The sequence below is a fragment of the Haliotis rubra genome, unplaced genomic scaffold (genome assembly GCF_003918875.1).
Source record: "Haliotis rubra isolate DU_JTF1 unplaced genomic scaffold, ASM391887v1 Scf1403, whole genome shotgun sequence".
Classification (NCBI taxonomy): Eukaryota; Metazoa; Mollusca; class Gastropoda; order Lepetellida; family Haliotidae; genus Haliotis; species Haliotis rubra.
In genome coordinates, this window is record NW_025765341.1 from 157,320 (window position 1) to 183,788 (window position 26,469).

The 26,469-nt window shown below is 40.5% G+C and overlaps 1 protein-coding gene and 2 long non-coding RNA genes across 4 annotated transcripts in view; all 3 read left to right on the plus strand.

Moving 5' to 3' along the window:
• Positions 1–19,113, plus strand: part of LOC124268923 — a 31,878-nt gene extending 12,765 nt beyond the window's left edge. Inside the window, exons 3-5 of one of the 2 annotated variants that reach the window (XM_046703945.1) lie at positions 7,742–7,951; positions 8,093–8,206; positions 18,853–19,113. In XM_046703945.1, coding sequence (XP_046559901.1) covers positions 7,742–7,951; positions 8,093–8,206; positions 18,853–18,890 — 362 coding nt within the window. In that variant the 3' untranslated portion in view covers positions 18,891–19,113. Of the gene's footprint in view, positions 1–7,741; positions 7,952–8,092; positions 8,207–18,409; positions 18,529–18,852 lie in introns of both variants that reach the window. The other variant, XM_046703944.1, reaches the window with a different exon arrangement.
• Positions 16,745–18,036, plus strand: LOC124268927. The gene is made up of 3 exons (XR_006896375.1): positions 16,745–16,941; positions 17,101–17,128; positions 18,027–18,036. It is a non-coding gene; the product is annotated as an uncharacterized LOC124268927 (long non-coding RNA).
• A 2,086-nt stretch (positions 19,114–21,199) lies between the features above and the next one.
• On the plus strand, positions 21,200–21,954 carry LOC124268926. The gene is made up of 2 exons (XR_006896374.1): positions 21,200–21,327; positions 21,656–21,954. It is a non-coding gene; the product is annotated as an uncharacterized LOC124268926 (long non-coding RNA).
• The last annotated feature ends 4,515 nt before the right edge of the window (positions 21,955–26,469 follow it).

Below are 26,469 nucleotides of genomic sequence, written 5' to 3' on the forward strand. Positions count from 1 at the left end.
TGAATGCCGCATGAGATGACAACCTGTAAATAAGCGAATCTTGACCACACAATCAAATGACTGATAATGTGAGCGTTCCAAATACTTGCGGATCCCTTGAGGACATGGATGTGTCCGAAATACATCTATTCGTGTCGCTCACCAAAATTGTGCGGGGTAGATCCAAAATTAATCTTCCCAAAAGGTAGGTTATTCCAAAATATTGAACTGTGCCATTGTATAAAACTAATTACTAATTTCAATGACTTACAGTTTTGGTCAGGATTTTACACCCTCAGCATTCTGTGTGTTGGAAACATTTAAATCCGTTGTGGTGGGACTTCCCTTGAACGTTGCTGTTATATTTTTATCTCTATATTTTCCGAGTGTGGCGTAAAAGTAAACTCACTCACTCTATTACCAATTGAAGAAACCCTGTATTGTTATGGTGATTTAAATGGCCATAACCTACTCTGTGGTGATACTACTACAAACACTGAGGGTAAATTGCTGAACCTGAACGTTTTATTGATGTTCCTGTCTTCTACAATTCCTCACATATTAATAGCATGGTTCAACGATGACTGCAAACCAGTCAGGAAGGCGAGGAAAAAGGCTGACCATTATTTTCGTCGCCAACCTTTGGTCCGCAATTTAAAATTTAAGATGTCAAATGCTGAAACAGTGCGAACATGTAAACAAAGTAGACGTCAGTCTTGACATAATTATGTAGTTCACGTACGCCGATGTCTAAGTTGTGGAATATGATCCCGAAAATAAACGTTAAGGGCTCCAAATCGAGCATTCACCATCTTAAAGATAGGGACCAATAATCAACTTATAAAGCAGATATTGCAATCAAACTTGTTGAAACTTTGGCGAAACATTCATACTCTTCTAATTTTGTCACCCCATTCCAAAAATATAAAAAAACAGACAGAGATGGGAAATATCAATTTAATTTTAGACACAGGGGAACATTTCAAATGTTCACAATTCATGAGTTCCATACTGGTCTTGGACTAGCTCCCGTTAATATACATTATCAAGCCTTGAAGCACTTACGAAAATCCTGTTTAGAGATCCTTTTAAACATTTTTGAAGACATTTGGACGTCGGGGAAATTCCCCTCTTCATGTCGTGATGCAAAACTGTCCCAGTACCTAAATCTGAACTTCAACAATACTGGTACTTCAAATAATCAACTCAATCCATCACCACGGCGTAAGGCTTTGCCTTAGGAGCCTTCAAAACCTCCCCAAATCATCGTTTATATGTAGCGGCTGATGAGCCATTGCTAAAACAACGCAGTTTTAAATCATCTTAACAGTATATTTCTAAAATACGTTCTATTAAGTCCAACCCTGCATATGACTGTGTTTTAATCCTCTTACAACTCTACAAGGCACCCGTGAAGAGCCACTTCTATCGTGGTGGGTGCTGGGTAACGCTAAGAGCTCTTTAACCCTCCGTGTGGACCCGGGGGCATATTTGGTTCACCAACCTGTTTGCCGTGGGTTGCGCCCCTGTGTCGGTGGAGGACGGGAGCCTGGTGGTTGAGGGCACTGGGAGCCTGGAACCGTGTTCCTTTTGCCCAACACACCACTTCGCCCCTTACTTCACCTACACGGGTGGTAGAACTGGCCCGGTTCTATCAATTGGCTGGTCACGCCATGCCCTGAGCATGGACATGTTCATGTTGACATTATTTTGCTTACATTGTATGTTGACACTGAATATTGTGCTTATTCTATTGTCAGTATAATAATTGCCTAGAGTCCTATTCCAGAAGGCGGTGGCTCATGGTCCAATCTGTTGATATTGCACCCCGAATTCTCTGTTTCTTGAAAAATGTGTCAAGGGCCGAACCAGCCTGGCACATGTTCTTTTGGATATCATAGCTATTCATGTCTTTATTTACTGGAGTATGACATCTCTGTAGCCCGGGTGTTACAGCCTGTCCGCCGCTGTATCGTCTTTGAGTGAGTGAGTGAGTGAGTGAGTGAGTGAGTGAGTATGTCTTTACGCAATATTCCAGCGATATCAAGGCAGGGGACACCAGAAATGGGCTTCACATATAGTAGTATACACATGGGACTACGGGACCAGGTCCCCCCAGTGGGCTCAATTTAAAAAATTGAGCCCTTGGGAAGTCCCTAATCCCATAGCCCCATTTTGTGTACTAGTACTGAGGTGCATGCAAAATTTGATGAAAATCGGTCAAATAGTTTCTGAAATACTGACTTTTAAGTGAGCATAGGGTCGGTCGGGAAAAGGCAAAATGTCCAAATTTTTTGTCGTAATTAAGTCTTAATTAATCTAATGAAGTCATCAAGAGTTTTGCTATAGCGTTATAAGAATCTTAGAATATTAGAATCTATGCGACACTTCTCCACACGGTGCAAAAGACGAGTGCAGGAACTATTGCCAGCACGATCCAAAAGATCAAAAGCACACCATCCTGGACAACACCAACTCGGTCGGCAACGATGTTAGAACGTGGGTAGAGACAACAAAGTCCAGCAAAACGATGCGCACCAAGCTGTACAACAAGTCGTTTGCAACTTCGAAGCTGGAGAAATCCGAGAACCGATTGGCGGCCATCTTGCTGACTACGTGGATTGTCCAAACGAGCATCTCCCGCAGCACCTTTCTCCACCCAGACGTACAACAACGAGGTTGCACTCACATAGAAGTGTCCCTGTACTCCTGCCAAGACACCGACATGTCCACCAACAGAGCAGAAAACGTTTTGCAAGATGTGTTGGAGCGGGTTTTGCCAGCAGGTGACGGTCTATTCCTAGTACAACCAGCAGTAGCGCAGTGGCTCCGTCTCGCAGAAAAGATAGACCGCTGTTTGGTCCTAGCCGACTGTCCACAGCATACGATCTTCATCGCGTGGTACGCACATTCGAAAATAGGTCGCGTGTCCGGAGTACACATTCGTCCAACCAACACAGATTCCTGGGAAAGAAACTTCGACTGGGCCATAGGAGACTTTGGTTTGAAGGGTTCCAATATTCCGCGTGGGCATCCTATCGTTAGAAGGAGATACAGTGGAACTAGGCCCACTCCGATGCTATGCCAAAGGCGAAGACACCAAGACGGTGCTAGCTGCCAGCAAGAAGCCAACAGCTCTACATCAATCCGGCATGGATCCAGACATATTTCTCCTGACAACTCCACACATCGAATGGCAATGGAGACAGAAAAAATGCCAAAAGCTGGGCAGAGAAAGATCCGACCAACCTTTCCAAGAAATGCCGAACATAGATGCCTATCGTAAAATTTCTACTCTGTCTACACAAACACGAGGAAGGAAATAGCTGGAGATACTGGAGTTCGAGAAGGCAGAAAATTGGCAACGAAGAGCCGAAAAGTCACTACAAAAGGAAATACAAATCCGGGGAGAACGAGCAGAACTACGTAAAAAGGAGATCGAAGCTCTGCAAGGCAGTTTCACAGAAGTCACAGCATACATCCAAAAACGGAGACAATCCCAACTGCTTGTGGAAAATGCTCTCCGCAATACGGATACAAACAAACTAAGGTCAATAGCCAGCCGATACGGCATTCTCAGCTTCCGAACCACCAACCATTCCACACGCATCGTCCTCCAATCGCGAACTGGCGAAACAAGCACTGTTTGGACTACGGCGGGGCTAGAAAGAGTACTACGACAACACGACTCCTACTTCGAGAGAAGGCTACGAAATCCATCGCCCAGGTATCTGGCCGCCAAAAACGCCTGCCATCCAGAAATGTGTAGACTTTCCAGAAGGGATCTATGCCATCAACAGGTTTGCAAAACAGATGTATCGTGGGACCGAGCGAATTATCTGACAGACAGAGTCTATAGCTTGATTAACGGTTACAGGCCGGAGAGCCACATTTCCGAAACAGATAGCCTTACTTGATGTGGCTCTCCCGGCAATAGTTACGGTTGCATGAACATGAAATGTGGCTCTCCCGGCTATGCTGTCAAACTGGCTTAGTGATTCAAACACGTTAACGTATTTAACAAAACAAGACATGTTTTCTCATAATTATATTTAGATCACAACAGGTTTTGTTTCTATTATTAGCACAATATAATATACTAATAGGTATATTACATATACTAATCATATCATATATTGATAATAAATATGAATCTGTAAAACAAACCGGATGTATTTGTAAACGCCTTTCATTATACTCAATCCTGGATCATATCAAAATCTGAATCAATCCTGAAAGACCAGTTTTTACAATCGTGGACCAGTGAAATGAATAATTCATCTAAAGGACAATATTATAGAATTTATAAACTCATCTTCACTCGACAAATACTTACTGCTATCTGAAAATAAATTGCCAATAGAAAGTAGGAGATGGACGAATCTCGCAAGTAAAGAAAGAGTATGTAACCCTTGTTACTCGCAGTTAACTGGGGATGAATTCCATTTCATCTTTAGATGTTCATATTTTAGCCAACAACGCATCACTCACCTAGAATATAGCTCTTGTTCCTTCCCTTATTTCTCTTCATATAAAAAAATGATGTCAAGTACTAAAATTTCAACAATCAATCACCTATCTAAATTTATCAAATGTATATGTTCTAGTTTTCAGTAATCATTGCGTATATTCCCTGTTACTTTCTTGTATACTTTGTATATTCTGCATTCTATTTTATGTACTCATGTACCACCGGAGGTGGTTCCATTTTGAGTAACAAACTCTGAGTGAAGAAGCTAAGCATCGCGCTTGTGAGTAGGAAAGATAATCAGTTTCTTGTGAAAACAATATTAAACAATGTGGTTTAGAATCATACAGAGGGACAATCTTTTACCGGTATTGCTAAACACCACGCTTGTGAGTAAGAAAGATTATTCGTTTCTTGTGAAAACAATATTATACATGGGGACACTCTTTTACCGGTTACGGTAATCCATGAATTAATTAATCTATTGGAAATGTGGCTTTACCGGCTACAGCCATATAATTGAAATGTGGCCCTCCCGGCAATAGTCATTTTTGAAATGTGCCTTTCCCGGCCTGTCACCTGATTAACTCTTCATTGGCTCCAAATATTTAAAAGCCAATGGCCGAAAGAACTGATACAATAAATTACCATTGTGAAAAAGAATTTACCCCTACTGTCATAAAATGTTGTGGAAAATGTGCAATATTTTGAAATGGCTGAAATGAATAAAATAATTGAAAAAAACAAACAAACACAAAACCCCTCTTCATCGGCTGATGGCAAGTAATCTTTTTGATCTCTCTTCGTGGTCATGAGGCAATTAAGGTATATGCAATAAATAAGAAGTTGTCGCCCATAAAGTACGTACGCTTCGTTATTTACTCACCAACAATGCCGATCCAACAATATAGAATACATAAATTATTTTATAATATCAATAATATATCTTTTTGTGCATAAAATAAATTTACGACATTGTATATCACAAAGTGTGACATTTATATTCGCTTTTGTCAGTCAGTTCAATCATGTTGGTTAATATACAGCTCAGTATGTGCAAATCTATTGTTTGTTTCTAAATGTACAGTGTTTTTTAGGGGAACCGTATCGATAAAATGAATGAGTGAGTGAGCGAGTTTAGGTTTGCGCCGCTTTTAGCAATATTACAGCAATATTACAGCAATATCACGGCGGGGGACACCAGAAATGGGCTTCACACATTGTACCCATATGGGTAATCGAACCAGGGTCTTTGGTGTGATGGGCGAACGCTTTAACCACTAGGCTACCCCAGCACCCCTCGATGAAATGAAGCAATAGTGACCACATATGGTGTGGGTGGTGGTGATATAGTTTCTGGACAACTTGGACCAGCAGTAGGGCCTATTTGCGCTCTGCACTTTAATTGAAGTTGAACCATCACAAGTATAAGTGAGTGACTGAATTTAGTTTTACGCAGCTATATAGCGGCGGTCTGTAAATGAACGAGTCTGGACAATCCAGTGATCAACAGCATGAGAATCGATCTATTGGGATACGATGATATGTGTCAACCAAGTCAGCGAGAATAGCATCACGATCTCGTTAGTTGCCTCACGTTGAGGTGAGCACAATAGTTGGCTTGTTTTCCATGTATTTGTGAATCATTTTTGAGACGTTTGTAGGCACAGAAGCTGTCATGTTGAATGCCTCGTGAACGAGCTGGGACAAATGTGTAGCGCAAATCGTTACTGATAACGTTTTGGTCGAGATACTGACACCGTTATCAAGCATCACATAGAGCAGTGAAACATACCACGCTTGTCATATTACCCAACTATTTCCAAATAATAAATATCGCATTTCCTAGTTTCATGGGCGTCAGATCATGTGATTCCATAGATATAGGATTTGTGTTCGTGCAATACGCAACTTAACACCCTTTTCGTAAATGGACCTCCCTATTGCTATACCTCTATATATGGGAAGTTCAACTGTGATGAATCAGTAAGGCGTTGGCTCCACATTAACGTACAGCGATGGAACGTCCTACGCTTGCCATTTTAGCAGTTATGCTTGTGTTGGGCCTTGCAAGATGCGAAGACTACTCTCGTTTCCTTGTCGACATCGTTGAACCAACAGGAGTCGCTGATGTAAAGATCACCATGGCCACTGTTAAAAGCATCTTGCAAGAAACAGCCGGTGTTGATTTCATCTTCAAAGTTAGATCCAATTTCATACAGTTGCTCAAAATGTATTGTGTGGATTCATGAGTATTCAAATAATGAATTGGCTGATCCATTATCAAATGAAGTACAAACAATGATTAAGAGGTACACTGGATGTGCATTTGTGTCTTTTTGCAGGTGTTTGGTGAACCAAGAGTAGCAATTAGCAAGTAAGTATGCACTAGACAGTCTACCTTATAATTGCTTCTGTCGATTTGTCGCGGGGTCCCATCCATAGTTGCAGCAGAGTTCCTTTAGGATATAAGAGGCTGATAATGACTGTTACCACATAGAGAGTTTTATAGATCCTGAAACACATTTCGAAGTCATTGATTCAATATTGTCACACAGGCAAACAATGGTAAATATTGAATGAATATATGAGTGACATAGTAGGTTCAGAAAACCCGAAGGGCAGAAAACCTCGCATGAGCTAGACAATGCACCTAGTTTGCAATCAGCATTTAGTTTCTTTCAGTTGACACACTTAGTGTTCATGCTCTGTCTTTTTTGTGTTTGTTTTTTTAATTTGTTTAACGCCGCAAATATTGTTCATAACAGGAAAAGAAATATAAAAAAGATTATATTTTTTGAATATGTCTGCACGTAACTGGTGTAATAAAATGATCTTGGCTTGCTACACTAAGGTCGACCACTTACATGTAGTTTGACAGTCCTATGGCCAGGAAAGTACATATTTGAATTGCCGAATATACAGGAAAGTTGGGATATCGGACAACCGCATATGATTCAATAGGTGCTTTTTCTGTCAGTACTGAAGGTCAGTATACGGCTCCATTGTCCAAAGTACAATATTTTATCAATACCTTTTGAAAACCGTTTATATTGACGTTCATGGTTGTATTAACACAACGATTTGTGGACACGTGCAAATTATTCTTTGTGAAATTACACAAATGCGCAGTAAATGAAGTAATTGGTTCCTGTTGGAGAGATGCAAAAGAAAGTTCATGATCCCTTATTAGTTTCTCTTTTTGCTATTGAAGTCTGACCCAAGACTTACCATATTATAGTTACATGACTAGGGATCTCTCTAACGCATGACCTCTCTATAACCACTTTCTAGTTCTGCATATACCCAGCCTGTGCGATATGCGTCCAGTCGAAGATAAGTTGTTGGCGGCTAATCTGGTCTTCACTGTGAAATCTCTTTTCCTGGGTGAAAAACTTGCAGCTGATCTGGGGGTGAACAGAACCCTTATTGCAAGTGCCCCGCCTCCAGCGAACCTCACTGGAGACCACATTTACTTCTGGGATGTAATTTACAGAATGGAAGGTAAAACCTATTTTGAGTTTCGCCATATAAGTTCTAAAGGAATAATGATGTCATGATGTATCCGAAAACAACACTTCATTCTCTAAAGTAATTATACAACCAATATTGAATTATGTCATCGTATGTACTTGTGCATATCAGATCTAACCAGTGAAGAATACAAAGAGGAAATACGAGACAGTTTGGAGGAAAGCTTCAAGTACAGACAACCACCACAGTCTCATTTACAGAGTTCTCGGAGGGCTTCCTATTCAGGTATATTGTGGACTCGATAAATGTCTGTTTTTTGCTCGTCTGGATCGTTGCTTACGATCCTGGTCCAAGCTCAGTTATTTACGAACAGGAACATGATATAAACAGAAGATAATCAAAAGCAACACTCATGGGTTTATTCTGCAGTTAATTATCTTCGATATATTGAAAACATCTTATGTGTCCAGTATTTAATTAGTGTCATTTCAATGAACGCATTAATGATATAATGATTTGTGTCCACACTGACGCAAACATATTTAAACCATCTGATCGTGTTTATAAAATGAACGAAAACTCAACATGGTTGGTTTTTTTATGTCTGTAGCTGATGTGTTTTGCACCAATGGAATCAGAGGAAGCTGAACTGGTTGTCTGGCACTTCAACCGCCGGAAGCTGATTTTCACAGGAAAGGTGGTGCTGGTTCAGAACCTAGACGTCTATCTTAAAGGCTGTCAGTAATAATCAGTACTTTAATCTATAAAGAAGTCAATATCAGAAAGTTTTAGTTTGGCATTGAATAAAACTTATATCAACTGAATGGTTGAACGACTCCAGCTATCATTGTATGTGTTGCAGTTGTGAATAAAGAGAGATAGGTACCCCTTGAGTATAAATTTTGTCAACATCTTTGTTGTTTTCAGTCGTGTGCTTAATATTTATACATACGGATTCAAGTCAACAGGTGATCTACATTCCATCATGCATGAATGCCGCATGAGATGACAACCTGTAAATAAGCGAATCTTGACCACACAATCAAGTGACACGATAATGTGAGCTTTCCAAATACTTGCGGATCCCTTGAGGACATGGATGTGTCCGAAATTCATCCATTCATGTCGCTCACCAAAATTGTGTGGGGTAGATCCAAAATTAATCTTCCCTAAAGGTAGGTTATTCCAAAATATTGAACTGTGCCATTGTATAAAACTAATTACTAATTTCAATGACTTACAGTTTTGGTCAGGATTTTACACCCTCAGCATTCTGTGTGTTGGAAACATTTAAATCCGTTGTGGTGGGACTTCCCTTGAACGTTGCTGTTATATTTTTATCTCTATATATTCCGAGCGTGGCGTAAAACTAAACTCACTCACTTTATTACCAACTGAAGAAACCCTGTATTGTTATGGTGATTTAAATGGCCATAACCTACTCTGTGGTGATACTACTACAAACACTGAGGGTAAATTGCTGGAATCCTTCGTCACGAAGATGAACTTTTTACAAACCTGAACGCTTTATTGATGTTCCTGTCTTCTACAATTCCTCACATATTAATAGCATGGTTCAACGATGACTGCAAACAAGCCAGGAAGGCGAGGAAAAAGGCTAACCATTATTTTCGTCGCCAACCTTTGGTCCTCAATTTTAAATTTAAGATGTCAAATGCTGAAACACTGCGAACATGTAAACAAAGTAGACGTCAGTCTTGACATAATTATGTAGTTCACGTACGCCGATGTCTAAGTTGTGGAATATGATCCAGACAATATACGTTAAGGACTCCAAATCGAGCATTCACCATCTTAAAGATAGGGACCAATAATTAACTTATAAAGCAGATATTGCTATCAAACTTGTTGAAACTTTGGCGAAACATTCATACTCTTCTAATTTTGTCACCCCATCCCAAAAATATTAAAAACAGACAGAGATGGGAAATATCAATTTCATTTTAGACACAGGGGAACATTTCAAATATTCACAATTCATGAGCTCCATACTGGTCTTGGACTAGCTCCCGTTAATATACATTATCAAGCCTTGAAGCACTTACGAAAATCCTGTTTAGAGATCCTTTTAAACATTTTTGAAGACATTTAGACGTCGGGGAAATTCCCCTCTTCATGTCGTGGTGCAAAACTGTCCCAGTACCTAAATCTGAACTTCACCAATACTGGTACTTCAAATAATCAACTCAATCCATCACCACGGCGTAAGGCTTTGCCTTAGAAGCCTTCAAAACCTCACCAATTCATCGTTTATATGTAGCGGATGATGAGCCATTGCTAAAACAACGCAGTTTTAATTCTTCTTTACAGTATATTTCTAAAATACGTTCTATTAAGTCCAACCCTGCATATGACTGTGTTTTAATCCTCTTACAACCCTACAAGGCACCCGTGAAGAGCCACTTCTATCGTGGTGGGTGCTGGGTAACACTAAGAGCTCTTTAAACCCCCCCATATTTGGTTCACCAACCTGTTTGCCGTGGGTTGCGCCCCTGTGTCGGTGGAGGACGGGAGCCTGGTGGTTGAGGGCACTGGGAGCCTGGAACCGTGTTCCTTTTGCCCAACACACCACTTCGCCCCCTTACTTCACCTACACGGGTGGTAGAACTGGCCCGGTTGGTCAACTGGTCACGCCATGCCCTGAGCATGGAAATGTTCATGTTGACATTATTTTGCTTACATTGTATGTTGACACTGAATATTGTGCTTATTCTATTGTCAGTATAATAATTGCCTAGAGTCCTATGCCAGAAGGCGGTGGCTCATGGGCCACTCTGGTGAAATTGACCCCTGAATTCTCTGTTTCTTGAGAAATGTGTCAAGGGCCGAACCAGCCTGGCACATGTTCTTTTGGATATCATAGCTATTCATGTCTTTATTTACTGGAGTATGACATCTCTATAGCCCGGGTGTTACAGCCTGGCTCGCGCTGTAACGTCTTTGAGTGAGTGAGTGAGTGAGAGAGTGAGTGAGTATGGCTTTACGCAATATTCCAGCGATATCAAGGCAGGGGACACCAGAAATGGGCTTCACATATAGTAGTCTACACATGGGGTTAGGGGACCAGGTCCCCCCCCAAAGGGCTGAATTTAAAATTTGAGCCCTTGAGAAGTCCATAATCCCATAGCCCCATTGCGTATACTACTACTGAGGTGCATGCAAATTTGATGAAAATCGGTCAAATAGTTTCTGAAATATTGACTTTTAAGTGAGCATAGGGTCGGTCGGGAAAAAGCAAAATGTCCAACTTTAAGTCTTAATTAATCTAATGAAGTCATCGAGAGTGTTCCAAATGCCGTTTTGCTATAGCGTTATAAGAATCTCATTTTCGCTAGGGCTTCCCATTTTTTCAGCAACCATTTTTTTTCGACCCGACACCAAGGTTGCTGGAACTTCCAATTAGACATATGGAGTTGCTACAGTATACAGGATACACTCCGACAACAACAACTATGGGAAAACAAATCGCAGCAGCTTAACAAAAAAATGGGCATTCGGTGCAGCAAATCGATCACACACCACCTCCTACTGGAAAACACACACGACAACAACCTCGTGTCCGATATCTCGACGGTAGACGATCTCGCCGGAAATCTCGGGGAAACCCACCTCCAACCACTCTCCGGTCTTCCAGCCTTTGTCGACGACCTCTTCGTGTTTGGCTATCTATCTCGCAAATACATCGTGCAGCACAAGGGAAGCGTCCAGTGTACAACGGGAGAACACGGCCACGCGAAAAAAATCGTCGGACTACTCCACTTGATACTATGCACCACCTACAAAGAGTGAACCGAAGCAACCAAAATGTATGCGACACTTCTCCACATGTGCAAAAGACGAGTGCAGGAGCTATTGCCAGCACGATTCAAAAGATCCAAAGCACACCATCCTGGACAACACCCACTCTGTCGGCAACCATGTTAGAACGTGGGTAGAGACAACAAAGTCCGGCAAAACGATGCGCACCAAGCTGTACAACAAGTCGTTTGCAACTTCGAAGCTGGAGAAATCCGAGAACCGATTGGCGGCCATCTTGCTGACTACGTGGATTGTCCAAACGAGCATCTCAGCAAAACCTTTCTCCACCCAGACGTACAACAACGAGGTTGCACTCACATAGAAGTGTCCCTGTACTCCTGCCAAGACACCGACATGTCCACCAACAGAGCAGAAAACGTTTTGCAAGATGTGTTGGAGCGGGTTTTGCCAGCAGGTGACGGTCTATTCGTAGTACAACCAGTAGTAGCGCAGTGGTTTCATCCCGCAGAAAAGATAGACCGCTGTTTGGTCCTAGCCGACTGTCCACAGCATACGATCTTCTTTGCGTGGTATGCACATTCGAAAATGGGTCACGTGTCCGAGTACACATTCGTCCAACCAACACAGATTCCTGGGAAAAAAACATCGACTGGGCCATAGGAGACTTCAGTTTTCGAAGGGTTCCAATATTCCGCGTGGACATCCTATCGGTAGAAGGAGATACGGTGGAACAGGCCCACTCTGATGCTATGCCAAAGGCAAAGACACCAAGACGGTGCTAGCTGCCAGCAAGAAGCCAACAGCTCTACATCAATCCGGCATGGATCCAGACATATTTCTCCTGACAACTCCAAACATCGAATGGCAATGGACACAGAAAAAATGACAAAAGCTGGGCAGAGAAAGATCCGACCAACCTTTCCAAGAAATGCCGAACATAGATGCCTATCGCAAAATTTCTACTCTGTCTACACAAACACGAGGAAGGAAATAGCTGGAGATACTGGAGTCTGAGAAGGCAGAAAATTGGCAACGAAGAGCTGAAAAGTCACTACAAAAGGTGATACAAATCCGGGAAGAACGAGCAGAACTACGCCAAAAGGAGATCGAAGCTCTGCAAGGCAGTTTCGCAGAAGTCACAGCATACATCCAAAAACGAAGACAATCCCAACTGCTTGTGGAAAATGCTCTCCGCAATATGGATACAAACAAAGTAGGGTCAATAGCCAGCCGATACGGCATTCTCGGCTTCCGAACCACCAACCATTCCACACGCATCGTCCTCCAATCGCCAACAGGCGAAACAAGCACTGTTTGGACTACGGCGGAGCTAGAAAGAGTACTACGACAACACAACTCCTACTTCGAGAGAACAAGACAGACTGTTTCGAGTGACAAATGTATTGGTTGGTAGAAAAGGATTTCTTTCGAGATGAAGTGTACGAACACACCTTGCAAATCGAGATCGAATCCTCTGAAAGATCGTTCTTCGACAAAACCGGCAAAGACATTCGTTGGAAGAAAATACAGGTAGTGGCATCTCCTATGGGAAAGGAGTATCTTGACGAGCACAGGAAGATAGAGGAAATAGAGAACATGTCGGAATATGAAGAATATCGAGAACTACAAAAGGCTACGAAATCCATCGCCCAGGTATCGCCGCCAAAAACGCCTGCCATCCAGAAATGTGTAGACTTTCCAGAAGGGATCTATGCCATCCACAGGTTTGCAAAACAGATGTATCGTGGGACCGAGCGAATTATCTGACAGACAGAGTCTATAGCTTGATTAACGGTTACAGGCCGGGAGAGCCACATTTCCGAAACAGATAGCCTTACTTGATGTGGCTCTCTCGGCAATAGTTACGGTTGCATGAACATGAAATGTGGCTCTCCCGGCTATGCTGTCAAACTGGCTTAGTGATTCAAACACGTTACCGTATTTAACAAAACAAGACATGTTTTCTCATAATTATATTTAGATCACAACAGGTTTTGTTTCTATTATTAGCACAATATAATATACTAATAGGTATATTACATATAATAATAATATCATATATTGATAATATATATGAATCTGTAAAACAAACCGGATGTATTTGTAAACCCCTTTCATTATACTCAATCCTGGATCATATCAAAATCTGAATCAATCCTGAAAGACCAGTTTTTACAATCGTGGACCAGTGAAATGAATAATTCATCTAAAGGACAATATTATAAAAAAATTATAAACTCACCTTCACTCGACAAATACTTACTGCTATCTGAAAATAAATTGCCAATAGAAAGTAGGAGATGGACGAATCTCGCAAGAAAAGAAGAGTATGTAACCCTTGTTACTCGCAGTTAACTGGGGATGAATTCCATTATATCTGTAGATGTTCACATTTTAGCCAACAACGCAACCACTCACCTAGAATATAGCTCTTGTTCCTTCCCTAATCTCTCTACATATAAAAAATTGATGTCAAGTACTAAAATTTCAACAATCAAACACCTATCTAAATTTATCAAATTGTATATGTTCTAGTTTTCAGTAATCATTGCGTATATTCCCTGTTACCTTCTTGCATACTTTGTATATTCTGCATTCTATTTTATGCACTCATGTACCAGCGGAGGTGGTTCCATTTTGAGTAATAAACTCTGAGTGAAGAAGCTAAACACCGCGCTTGTGAGTAGGAAAGATTACCAGTTTCTTGTGAAAACAATATTATACAATGTGGTTTAGAATCATAAATAGGGACAATCTTTTACCGGTATTGCTTAACACCACGCTTGTGAGTAAGAAAGATTATTCGTTTCTTGTGAAAACAATATTATACATGGGAACACTCTTTTACCGGTTACGGTAATCCATGAATTAATTAATCTATTGGAAATGTGGCCTTCCCGGCAATAGTCATTTTTGAAATGTGGCTTTCCCGGCCTGTCACCTGCTTAACTCTTCATTGGCTCCAAATATTTAAAAGCAAATGGCCGAAAGAACTGATACAATAAATTACCATTTTGAAAAAGAATCTACCCCTACTGTCATGAAATATTGTGGAAAATGTGCAATATTTTGAAATGGCTGAAATGAATAAAATAATCGGCTGATGGCAAGTAATCTTTTTGATCTCTGTTCGTGGCCATGAGGCAATTAAGGTATATGCAATAAATAAGAAGTTGTCGCCCATAATGTCGTACGCTTCGTTATTTACTCACCAACAATGCCGATCCAACGATATAGTTTACATAAATCATTTTATTATATCAAGTAATATATCTTTTTGTGCAAAAAGGGAAATTTACGACATTGTATATCACAAGTTGTCACATTTATATTCGGTGTTGTCAGTCAGTTCAATCATGTTGGTTAATATACAGCTCAGTGTGTGCAAATCTGTTGTAGAAGGTGAACTGTTTGTTTCTAAATGTACAGTGTTTTTTAGGGGAACCGTATCGATAAAATGAATGAGTGAGTGAGCGAGTTTAGGTTTGCGCCGCTTTTAGCAATATCACAGCAATATTATGGCAATATCACGGCGGGGGACACCAGAAATGGGCTTCACACATTGTACCCATATGGGTAATCGAACCAGGGTCTTTGGTGTGATGGGCGAACGCTTTAACCACTAGGCTACCCCAGGACCCCGCGATAAAATGAAGCAATAGTGACCACATATACTGTTACTGATGGTGTGGGTGGTGGTGATATAGTTTCAGGACGACTTGGACCAGAAGTAGGGCCTATTTGCGCTCTGCACTTTAAGTATAAGTGAGTGAGTGAATTTAGTTTTACGCAACTATATAGCGGCGGTCTGTAAATAAACGAGTCTGGACAACCCAGTGATCAACAGCATGAGCATCGATCTGGGATACGATGATATGTGTCAACCAAGTCAGCGAGAATAGCATCACGATCTTGTTAGTTGCCTCACGTTAAGGTGAGCACAATAGTTGGCTTGTTTTCCATGTATTTGTGAATCATTTTTGAGACGTTTGTAGGCACAGAAGCTGTCATGTTGAATGCCTCGTGAACGCCCTTCACTGATCCACAACTATCGTGCATGTTTTTGAAGAGCATGCATATGTTTAAGTTCTTTTGACCAGTCTGGTCCAAACTCGATTATTTACAGACCGCCACCATATAGCTGGAATATTGCTGAGTGCGGCGTAAAACTAAACTCACTAACTCTTTTGACCAATATGGTTTAGTGTCGGGATTGAATCAAGAGGCTGGTAGGGTAGCATCACTTGCATTGCTGATACTCTCAACGACATGATATTTCGCATTAACATGAGAAGGGCTGTCTGTACTGGTGGTTACTTCAAGGTTGAGAGGGGCGGTGGGTTAGCCTAGTGGTTAAAGCGTTGGCTCGTCACGCCGAAGGCCCGGGTTCGATTCCCTACATGGGCACAATGTGTTAAGCCCATTTCTGGTGTCCCCCGCCGTGATATTGCTGGAATATTGCTAAAAGTGGCATAAAACTAAACTGAGTCAGTCAGTCATGGTTGAGTTTTCTAGAGGCAGTGGTTTCATACTCTCTGAAGATATTATCGTCACAGTTTTTCCAAGAAACTAGAGGTGTTATGGGTGTGATGTCAGTTGAACTATGACGAAGATTCAGAAACACAGAGAGCGGCAGATGGTCGGACACACAGTTGAAGTCGTCGTCTGGCTGTATGGTGAAGTCTGTGATCTAACACTCATGTTCCTGGGATACTAAATTGTGATCAGGCATAGACTGAGCTGGGACAAATGTGTAGCGCAAATCGTTACTGTTAACGTTTTGGTCGAGATACTGACACCGTTATCAAGCATCACATAGAGCAGTGATACATACCACGCTTGTCATATTACCCAACTATTTCCAAATAATAAATATCGTATTTCCTAGTTTCATGGGCGTCAGATCATGTGATTCCATAGATATAGAATTTGTGTTCGTGCAATACGCAACTTAACACCCCTTTCGTAAATGGACCTCCCTATTGCTATACCTCTATATATGGAAAGTTCAACTGTGATGAATCAGTAAGGCGTTGGCTCCACATTAACGTACAGCGATGGAACGTCCTACGCTGACCATTTTAGCAGTTATGCTTGTGTTGGGCCTTGCAAGATGCGAAGACTACTCTCGTTTCCTTGTCGACATCGTTGAACCAACAGGAGTCGCTGATGTAAAGACCACCATGGCCACTGTTAAAAGCATCTTGCAAGAAACAGCCGGTGTTGATTTCATCTTCAAGGTTAGATCCAATTTCATACAGTTGCTCAAAATGTATTGTGTGGATTCATGAGTATTCAAATAATTAATTGGCTGACACATTATCAAATGAAGTATAACGTAAAAAAAATGATTAAGAGGTACACTGTGTAAATTGATGTGCATTTGTGTCTTTTTGCAGGTGTTTGGTGAACCAAGAGTATTAGCAAGTAAGTATGCACTAGACAGTCTACCTTATAATTGCTTCTGTTGATTTGTCGCGGGGTCCCATCCATAGTTGCAGCAGAGTTCCTTTAGGATATAAGAGGGTGATAATGACTGTTACCACATAGAGTGTTTTATAGATCCTGAAACACATTTCGAAGTCATTGATTCAATATTGTCACACAGGCAAACAATGGTAAATATTGAATGAATATATGTGTGACATAGTAGGTTCAGAAAACCTCGCATGAGCTAGACAATGCACCTAGTTTGCAATCAGCATTTAGTTTCTTTCAGTTGACACACTTAGTGTTCATGCTCTGTCATTTTTGTTTTTGTTTTTTTAATTTGTTTAATGCCGCAAATATTGTTCATAACAGGAAAAGAAATTTAAAATAGATTACATTTTTTGAATATGTCTGCAGGTAATTGGTGTAATAAAATGATCTTGTCTTGCTACACTAAGGTCGACCACTTACATGTAGGTTGACAGTCCTATGGCCAGGAAAGTACATATTTTGAATTGCCGAATATACAGGAAAGTTGGGATATCGGACAACCGCATACGATTCAATAGGTGCTTTTCCTGTCCGTACTGAAGGTCAGTATACGGCTGCATTGTCCAAAGTACAATATTTTATCAATACCTTTGAAAACTGTTTATATTGACGTTCATGGTTGTGTCAACACAACGATTTGTGGACACGTGCAAATTATTCTTTGTGAAATTACACAAATGCGTAGTAAATGAAGTAATTGGTTCCTGTTGGAGAGATACAAAAGAAAGTTCATGATCCCATAGTTTCTTTTTTTGCTATTGAAGGCTGACCCAAGACTAACCATATTATAGTTACATGACTAGAGATCTCTCTTACGCATGATCTCTCTATAACTACTTTCCAGTTCTGCATATAACCAGCCTGTGCAATATGCGTCCTGTCGAAGATAAGTTGTTGGCGGCTAATCTGGTCTTCACTGTGAAATCTCTTCTCCTGGGTGAAAAACTTGCAGCTGATCTGGGGGTGAACAGAACCCTTATTGCAAGTGCCCCGCCTCCAGCGAACCTAACTGGAGACCACATTTACTTATGGGATATAATTTACAGAATGGAAGGTAAAACCTATTTTGAGTTTCGCCATATAAGTTTGCGATGTTCCGATTCATAGAAAAAAACCTGTTCTAAAGGAATAATGATGTCATGATGTATGCGAAAACTACACTTCACTCTCTAAAGTAATTAAACAACCAATAATACTTGTGTCATCGTATGTACTTGTGCATATCAGATCTAACCAGTGAAGAATACAAAGAGGAAATACGAAACAATCTGGAGGAAGGCTTCAAGTACAGACTAGACAACCACCACAGTCTCATGTACAGAGTTCTCGGAGGGCTTCCTATTCAGGTATATTGTGGACTCGAAAAAATGTCTGTTTTTTGCTCGTCTGGATCGTTGCTTACGATCCTGGTCCAAGCTCAGTTATTTACGAACAGGAACATGATATAAACAGAAGATAATCAAATGCAACACTTTTTATTCTGCAGTTAATTATCTTCGATATATTGAAAACATCTTATGTGTCCAGTATTTAATTAGTGTCATTTTAATGAACGCATTAATAATGACATAATCATTTTTTGTCCACACTGACGCAAACATATTTAAACCATCTGATCGTGTCTATAAAATGAACGAAAACTCAACATGGTTGGGTTTTTTTGTCTGTAGCTGATGTGTTTTGTACCAATGGAACCAGAGGAAGCTGAACTGGTTGTCTGGCACTTCAACCGCCGGAAGCTGATTTACACAGGAAAGGTGGTGCTGGTTCAGAACCTAGACGTCTATCTTAACGGCTGTCAGTAATAATCAGTACTTTTATCTATAAAGAAGTCAATATCAGAAAGTTTTAGTTTGGCATTGAATAAAACTTATATCAACTGAATGGTTGAACGACTCCAGCTATCATTGTATGTGTTGCAGTTGTGAATAAAGAGAGATAGGTACCCCTTGAGTATAAATTTTGTCAACATCTTTGTCGCTTTCGTTGGTGTGCTTAATATTTATACATACGGATTCAAGTCAACAGGTGATCTACATTCCATCATGCATGAATGCCGCATGAGATGACAACCTGTAAATAAGCGAATCTTGACCACACAATCAAGTGACTGATAATGTGAGCGTTCCAAATACTTGCGGATCCCTTGAGGACATGGATGTGTCCGAAATACATCTATTCGTGTCGCTCACCAAAATTGTGTGCGGGGTAGATCCAAAATTAATCTTCCCAAAAGGTAGGTTATTCCAAAATATTGAACTGTGCCATTGAATAAAACTAATTACTAATTTCAATGACTTACAGTTTTGGTCAGGATTTTACACCCTCAGCATTCTGTGTGTTGGAAACATTTAAATCCGTTGTGGTGGGACTTCCCTTGAACGTTGCTATTATATTTTGATCTCTATATTTTCCGCGTGTGGCGTAAAACTAAACTCACTCACTCTATTACCAACTGAAGAAACCCTGTATTGTTATGGTGATTTAAATGGCCATAACCTACTCTGTGGTGATACTACTACAAACACTGAGGGATAAATTGCTGAACCTGAACGTTTTATTGATGTTCCTGTCTTCTACAATTCCTCACATATTAATAGCATGGTTCAACGATGACTGCAAACAAGTCAGGAAGGCGAGGAAAAAGGCTGACCATTATTTTCGTCGCCAACCATTGGTCCGCAATATAAAATTTAAGATGTCAAATGCTGAAACACTGCGAACATGTAAACAAAGTAGACGTCAGTCTTGACATAATTATGTAGTTCACGTACGCCGATGTCTGAGTTGTGGAATATGATTTGTCGCGGGGTCCCATCCATAGTTGCAGCAGAGTTCCTTTAGGATATAAGAGGGTGATAATGACTGTTACCACATAGAGTGTTTTATAGATCCTGAAACACATTTCGAAGTCATTGATTCAATATTGTCACACAGGCAAACAATGGTAAATATTGAATGAATATATGTGTGACATAGTAGGTTCAGAAAACCTCGCATGAGCTAGACAATGCACCTAGTTTGCAATCAGCATTTAGTTTCTTTCAGTTGACACACTTAGTGTTCATGCTCTGTCTTTTTTGTTTTTGTTTTTTAATTTGTTTAATGCCGCAAATATTGTTCATAACAGGAAAAGAAATTTAAAATAGATTACATTTTTTGAATATGTCTGCAGGTAATTGGTGTAATAAAATGATCTTGTCTTGCTACACTAAGGTCGACCACTTACATGTAGGTTGACAGTCCTATGGCCAGGAAAGTACATATTTTGAATTGCCGAATATACAGGAAAGTTGGGATATCGGACAACCGCATACGATTCAATAGGTGCTTTTCCTGTCCGTACTGAAGGTCAGTATACGGCTGCATTGTCCAAAGTACAATATTTTATCAATACCTTTGAAAACTGTTTATATTGACGTTCATGGTTGTGTCAACACAACGATTTGCAAATTATTCTTTGTGAAATTTCACAAATGCGTAGTAAATTAAGTAATTGGTTCCTGTTGGAGAGATACAAAAGAAAGTTCATGATGCCACAGTTTCTCTTTTTGCTATTGAAGGCTGACCCAAGACTTACCATATTATAGTTGCATGACTAGGGATATCTCTTACGCATGATCTCTCTATAACTACTTTCTAGTTCTGCATATACCCAGCCTGTGCGACATGCGTCCTGTCGAAGATAAGTTGTTGGCGGCTAATCTGGTCTTCACTGTGAAATCTCTTTTCCTGGGTGAAAAACTTGCAGCTGATCTGGGGGTGAACAAAACCCTTATTGCAAGTGCCCCGCCTCCAGCGAACCTAACTGGAGACCACATTTACTTATAGGATATAATTTACAGAATGGAAGGTAAAACCTATTTTGAGTTTCGCCATATAAGTTTGCGATGTTCCGATTTATAGACAAAATCGTGTTCTAAAGGAATAATGATGTCATGATGTATGCAAAAACAACACTTCACTCTCTAAAGTAATTATACAACCAATATTACTTGTGTCATCGGATGTACTTGTGCATATCAGATCTAACCAGTGAAGAATACAAAGAGGAAATACGAAACAATCTGGAGGAAGGCTTCAAGTACAGACTAGACAACCACCACAGTCTCATGTACAGAGTTCTCGGAGGGCTTCCTATTCAGGTATATTGTGGACTCGATAAATGTCTGTTTTTTGCTCGTCTGGATCGTTGCTTACGATCCTGGTCCAAGCTCAGTTATTTACGAACAGGAACATGATATAAACAGAAGATAATCAAATGCAACACTCATGGGTTTATTCTGCAGTTAATTATCTTCGATATATTGAAAACATCTTATGTGTCCAGTTTTTAATTAGTGTCATTTCAATGAACGCATTAATAATGACACAATGACTTTTGTCCATACTGACGCAAACATATTTAAACGATCTAATCGTGTCTATAAAATGAACGAAAACTCAACATGGTTGGGTTTTTTATGTCTGTAGCTGATGTGTTTTGTACCAATGGAACCAGAGGAAGCTGAACTGGTTGTCTGGCACTTCAACCGCCGGAAGCTGATTTACACAGGAAAGGTGGTGCTGGTTCAGAACCTAGACGTCTATCTTGAAGGCTGTCAGTAATAATCAGTACTTTTATCTATAAAGAAGTCAATATCAGAAAGTTTTAGTTTGGCCTTGAATAAAACCTATATCAATTGAATGGTTGAACGACTCCAGCTATCATTGTATGTGTTGCAGTTGTGAATAAAGACAGATAGGTACCCCTTGAGTATAAATTTTGTCAACATCTTTGTCGTTTTCATTGGTGTACTTAATATATATACATACGGATTCAAGTCAACAGGTGATCTACATTCCATCATGCATGAATGCCGCATGAGATGACAACCTGTAAATAAGCGAATCTTGACCACACAATCAAGTGACTGATAATGTGAGTGTTCCAAATACTTGCGGATCCCTTGAGGACATGGATGTGTCCGAAATACATCCATTCATGTCGCTCACCAAAATTGTGTGGGGTAGATCCAAAATTAATCTTCCCAAAAGGTAGGTTATTCCAAAATATTGAACTGTGCCATTGTATAAAACTAATTACTAATTTCAATGACTTACAGATTTGGTCAGGATTTTGTGTGTTGGAAACATTTAAATCCGTTGTGGTTGGACTTCCCTTGAACGTTGCTGTTATATTTTGATCTCTATATATTCCGAGTGTGGCGTAAAACTAAACTCACTCACTCTATTACCAACCAAAGAAACCCTGTATTGTTATGGTGATTTAAATGGCCATAACGTACTCTGTGGTGATACTACTACAAACACTGAGGGTAAATTGCTGGAATCCTTCATCACCAAGATGAACTTTTTACAAAGCTGAACGTTTTATTGATGTTCCTGTCTTCTACAATTCCTCACATATTAATAGCATGGTTCAACGATGACTGCAAACAAGTCAGGAAGGCGAGGAAAAAGGCTGACCATTATTTTCGTCGCCAACCTTTGGTCCGCAATTTAAAATTTGTCAAATGTCAAATGCTGAAACAGTGTGAACATTTAAACAAAGTAGACGTCAGTCTTGACATAATTATGTAGTTCACGTACGCCGATGTCTAAGTTGTGGAATATGATCCAGAAAATATACGTTAAGGGCTCCAACATCGAGCATTCACCATCTTAAAGATAGGGACCAATAATTAACATATAAAGCAGATATTGCAATCAAACTTGTTGAAACTTTGGCGAAACATTCATACTCTTCTAATTATGTAACCCCATTCCAAAAATATTAAAAACAGACAGAGATGGGAAATATCAATTTCATTTTAGACACAGGGGAACATTTCAATATTCACAATTCATGAGCTCCATACTGGTGTTGGACTAGCTCCCGTTTATATACATTATCAACCCTTGAAGCACTTACGGAAATCCTGTTTAGAGATCCTTTTAAACATTTTTGAAGACATTTGGACGTCGGGGAAATCCCCCCTCTTCATGTCGTGGTGCAAAACTGTCCCAGTACCTAAATCTGAACTTCACCAATACTGGTACTTCAAATAATCAACTCAATCCATCACCACGGCGTAAGGCTTTGCCTTAGGAGCCTTCAAAACCTCACCAATTCATCGTTTATATGTAGCGGCTGATGAGCCATTGCTAAAACAACGCAGTTTTAAATCATCTTTACAGTATATTTCTAAAATACGTTCTATTTAGTCCAACCCTGCATATGACTGTGTTTTCATTCCTTACAACTCTACAAGGCTGCCGTGAAGAGCCACTTCTATCGTGGTGGGTGCTGGGTAACGCTAAGAGCTCTTTAACCCCCCCGTGTGGACCCGGGGGCATATTTTGTTCACCAACCTGTTTGCCATGGGTTGCGCCCCTGTGTCATTGGAGGACGGGAGCCTGGTGGTTGAGGGCACTGGGAGCCTGCAACCGTGTTCCTTTTGCCCAACACACCACTTCGACCCTTACTTCACCTACACGGGTGGTAGAACTGGCCCGGTTCTATCAATCGGCTGGTCCCGCCATGCCCTGAGCATGGACATGTTCATGTTGACATTATTTTGCTTACATTGTATGTTGACACTGAATATTGTGCTTATTCTATTGTCAGTATAATAACTGCCTGGAGTCCTATGTCAGAAGGCGGTGGCTCATGGGCCAATCTGGTGATAATGACCCCTGAATTCTCTGTTTCTTGAAAAATGTGTCAAGGGCCGAACCAGCCTGGCACATGTTCTTTTGGATATCATAGCTATTCATGTCTTTATTTACTGGAGTATGACATCTCTATAGCCCGGGTGTTACAGCCTGGCTTGCGCTGTAACTTCTTTGAGTGAGTGAGTGCGTGCGTATGGTTTTACGCAATATTCCAGCGATATCACGGCAGGGGACACCAGAAATGGGCTTCACATATAGTAGTATACACATGGGGCTACGGGACCAGGTCTCCCCCAAGGGCTCAATTTAAAAAATTGAAGTCCCTAATCCCATAGCCCCATTTTGTATACTACTACTGAGGTGCATGCAAAATTTGATGAAAATCGGTCAAAATAGTTTCTGAAATATTGACTTTTAAGTGAGCATAGGGTCAGTCGGGAAAGGCAAAATGTCCAACTTTTTGTCGTAATTAAGTCTTAATTAATCTAATGAAGTCATCGAGAGTGTTCCCAATGCCGTTTTGCTATAGCGTTATAAGAATCTCATTTTCGCTAGGGCTACCCATTTTTTCAGCAACCATTTTTTTCCGACACGACACCAAGGTTGCTCGAACTTCCAATTAGGCATATGGAGTTGCTACAGTATACAGGATACACTCCGACAACAACAACTATGGGAAAACAAATCGCAGCAGCTTAACAAAAAAATGGGCATTCGGTGCAGCAAATCAATCACACACCACCTCCTACTGGAAAACACACACGACAACAACCTCGTGTCCGATATCTCGACGGTAGACTATCTCGCCGGAAATCTATGGGAAACCCACCTCAAACCACTCACCGGTCTTCCAGCCTTTGTCGACGACCTCTTCGTGTTTGGCTATCTATCTCGCAAAGACATCATGCATTACAAGGGAAGCGTCCAGTGTACAAGGGAAGAATACGGCCACGCGAAAAAAATCGTTGGACTACTCCACTTGATACTATGCACCACCTAGAAAGAGTATACCGAAGCAACCAAAATGTATGCAACACTTCTCCACACGGTGCAAAAGACGAGTGCAGGAGCTATTGCCAGCACGATCCAAAAGATCGAAAGCACACCATCCGAGCGAATTATCTGACAGACAGAGTCTATAGCTTGCGTATATTCCCTGTTACCTTCTTGCATACACCACGCTTGTGAGTAAGAAAGATTATTTGTTTCTTGTGAAAACATAAATATACATGGGGACACTCTTTTACCGGTTACGGTAATCCATTAATTAATTAATCTATTGGAAACGTGGCTTTACCGGCTACAGCCATGTCATTGAAATGTGGCCTTCCCGGCAATAGTTATTTTTGAAATGTGGCTTTCCCGGCCTGTCACCTGATTAACTCTTCATCGTCTCCAAATATTTAAAAGCAAATGGCCGAAAGAACTGATACAATAACTTACCATTGTGAAAAAGAATCTACCCCTACTGTCATGAAATATTGTGGAAAATGTACAATATTTTAAAATGGCTGAAATGAATAAAATAATTGAAAAAAAAATACAAACAAACAAAACCTCTTCATTGGCTGATGGCAAGTAATCTCCTTGATCTCTGTTCGTGGCCATGAGGCAATTAAGGTATATGTAATAAATAAGAAGTTGTCGCCCATAAAGTCGTATGCTTCATTATTTACTCACCAACAATGCCGATCCAACGATACAGTTTACATAAATCATTTTATTACATCAAATAATATATCTTTTTGTGGAAAAAAGAAATTTACGACATTGTATCTCACAAAGTGTGACATTAACATTCGCTTTTGTCAGTCAGTTCAATCATGTTGGTTAATATACAGCTCAGTATGTGCAAATCTATTGTAGAAGGTGAACTGTTTGTTTCTAAATGTACAGTGTTTTTTTAGGGGAACTGTATCGATAAAATGAGTGCCTGAGTGAGCGAGTTTTGGTTTGCGCCGCTTTTAGCAATATTACAGCAATATTACAGCAATATCAAGGCGGGGGAAACCAGAAATGGGCTTCACACATTGTACCCATATGGGGAATCGAACCAGGGTCTTTGGTGTGATGGGCGAACGCTTTAACCACTAGGCTACCCCAGCACCCCTCGATAAAATGAAGCAATAGTGACCACATATGGTGTGGGCGGTGGTGATATAGTTTCAGGACAACTTGGACCAGCAGTAGGGCCTATTTGCGCTCTGCTCTTTAATTGAAGTTGAACCATCACAAGTATAAGTGAGTGACTGAATTTAGTTTTACGCAGCAATATAGCGGCGGTCTGTAAATAAACGAGTCTGGACAATCCAGTGATCAACAGCATGAGCATCGATCTATTGGAATACGATGATATGTGTCAACCAAGTCAGTGAGAATAGCATCACGATCTCGTTAGTTGCCTCACGTTAAGGTGAGCACAATAGTTGGCTTGTTTTCCATGTATTTGTGAATCATTGTTGAGACGTTTGTAGGCACAGAAGCTGTCATGTTGAATGCCTCGTGAACGAGCTGGGACAAATGTGTAGCAAATCGTTACTGTTAACGTTTAGGTCGAGATACTGACACCGTTATCAAGCATCACATAGAGCAGTGAAACATACCACGCTTGTCATATTACCCAACTATTT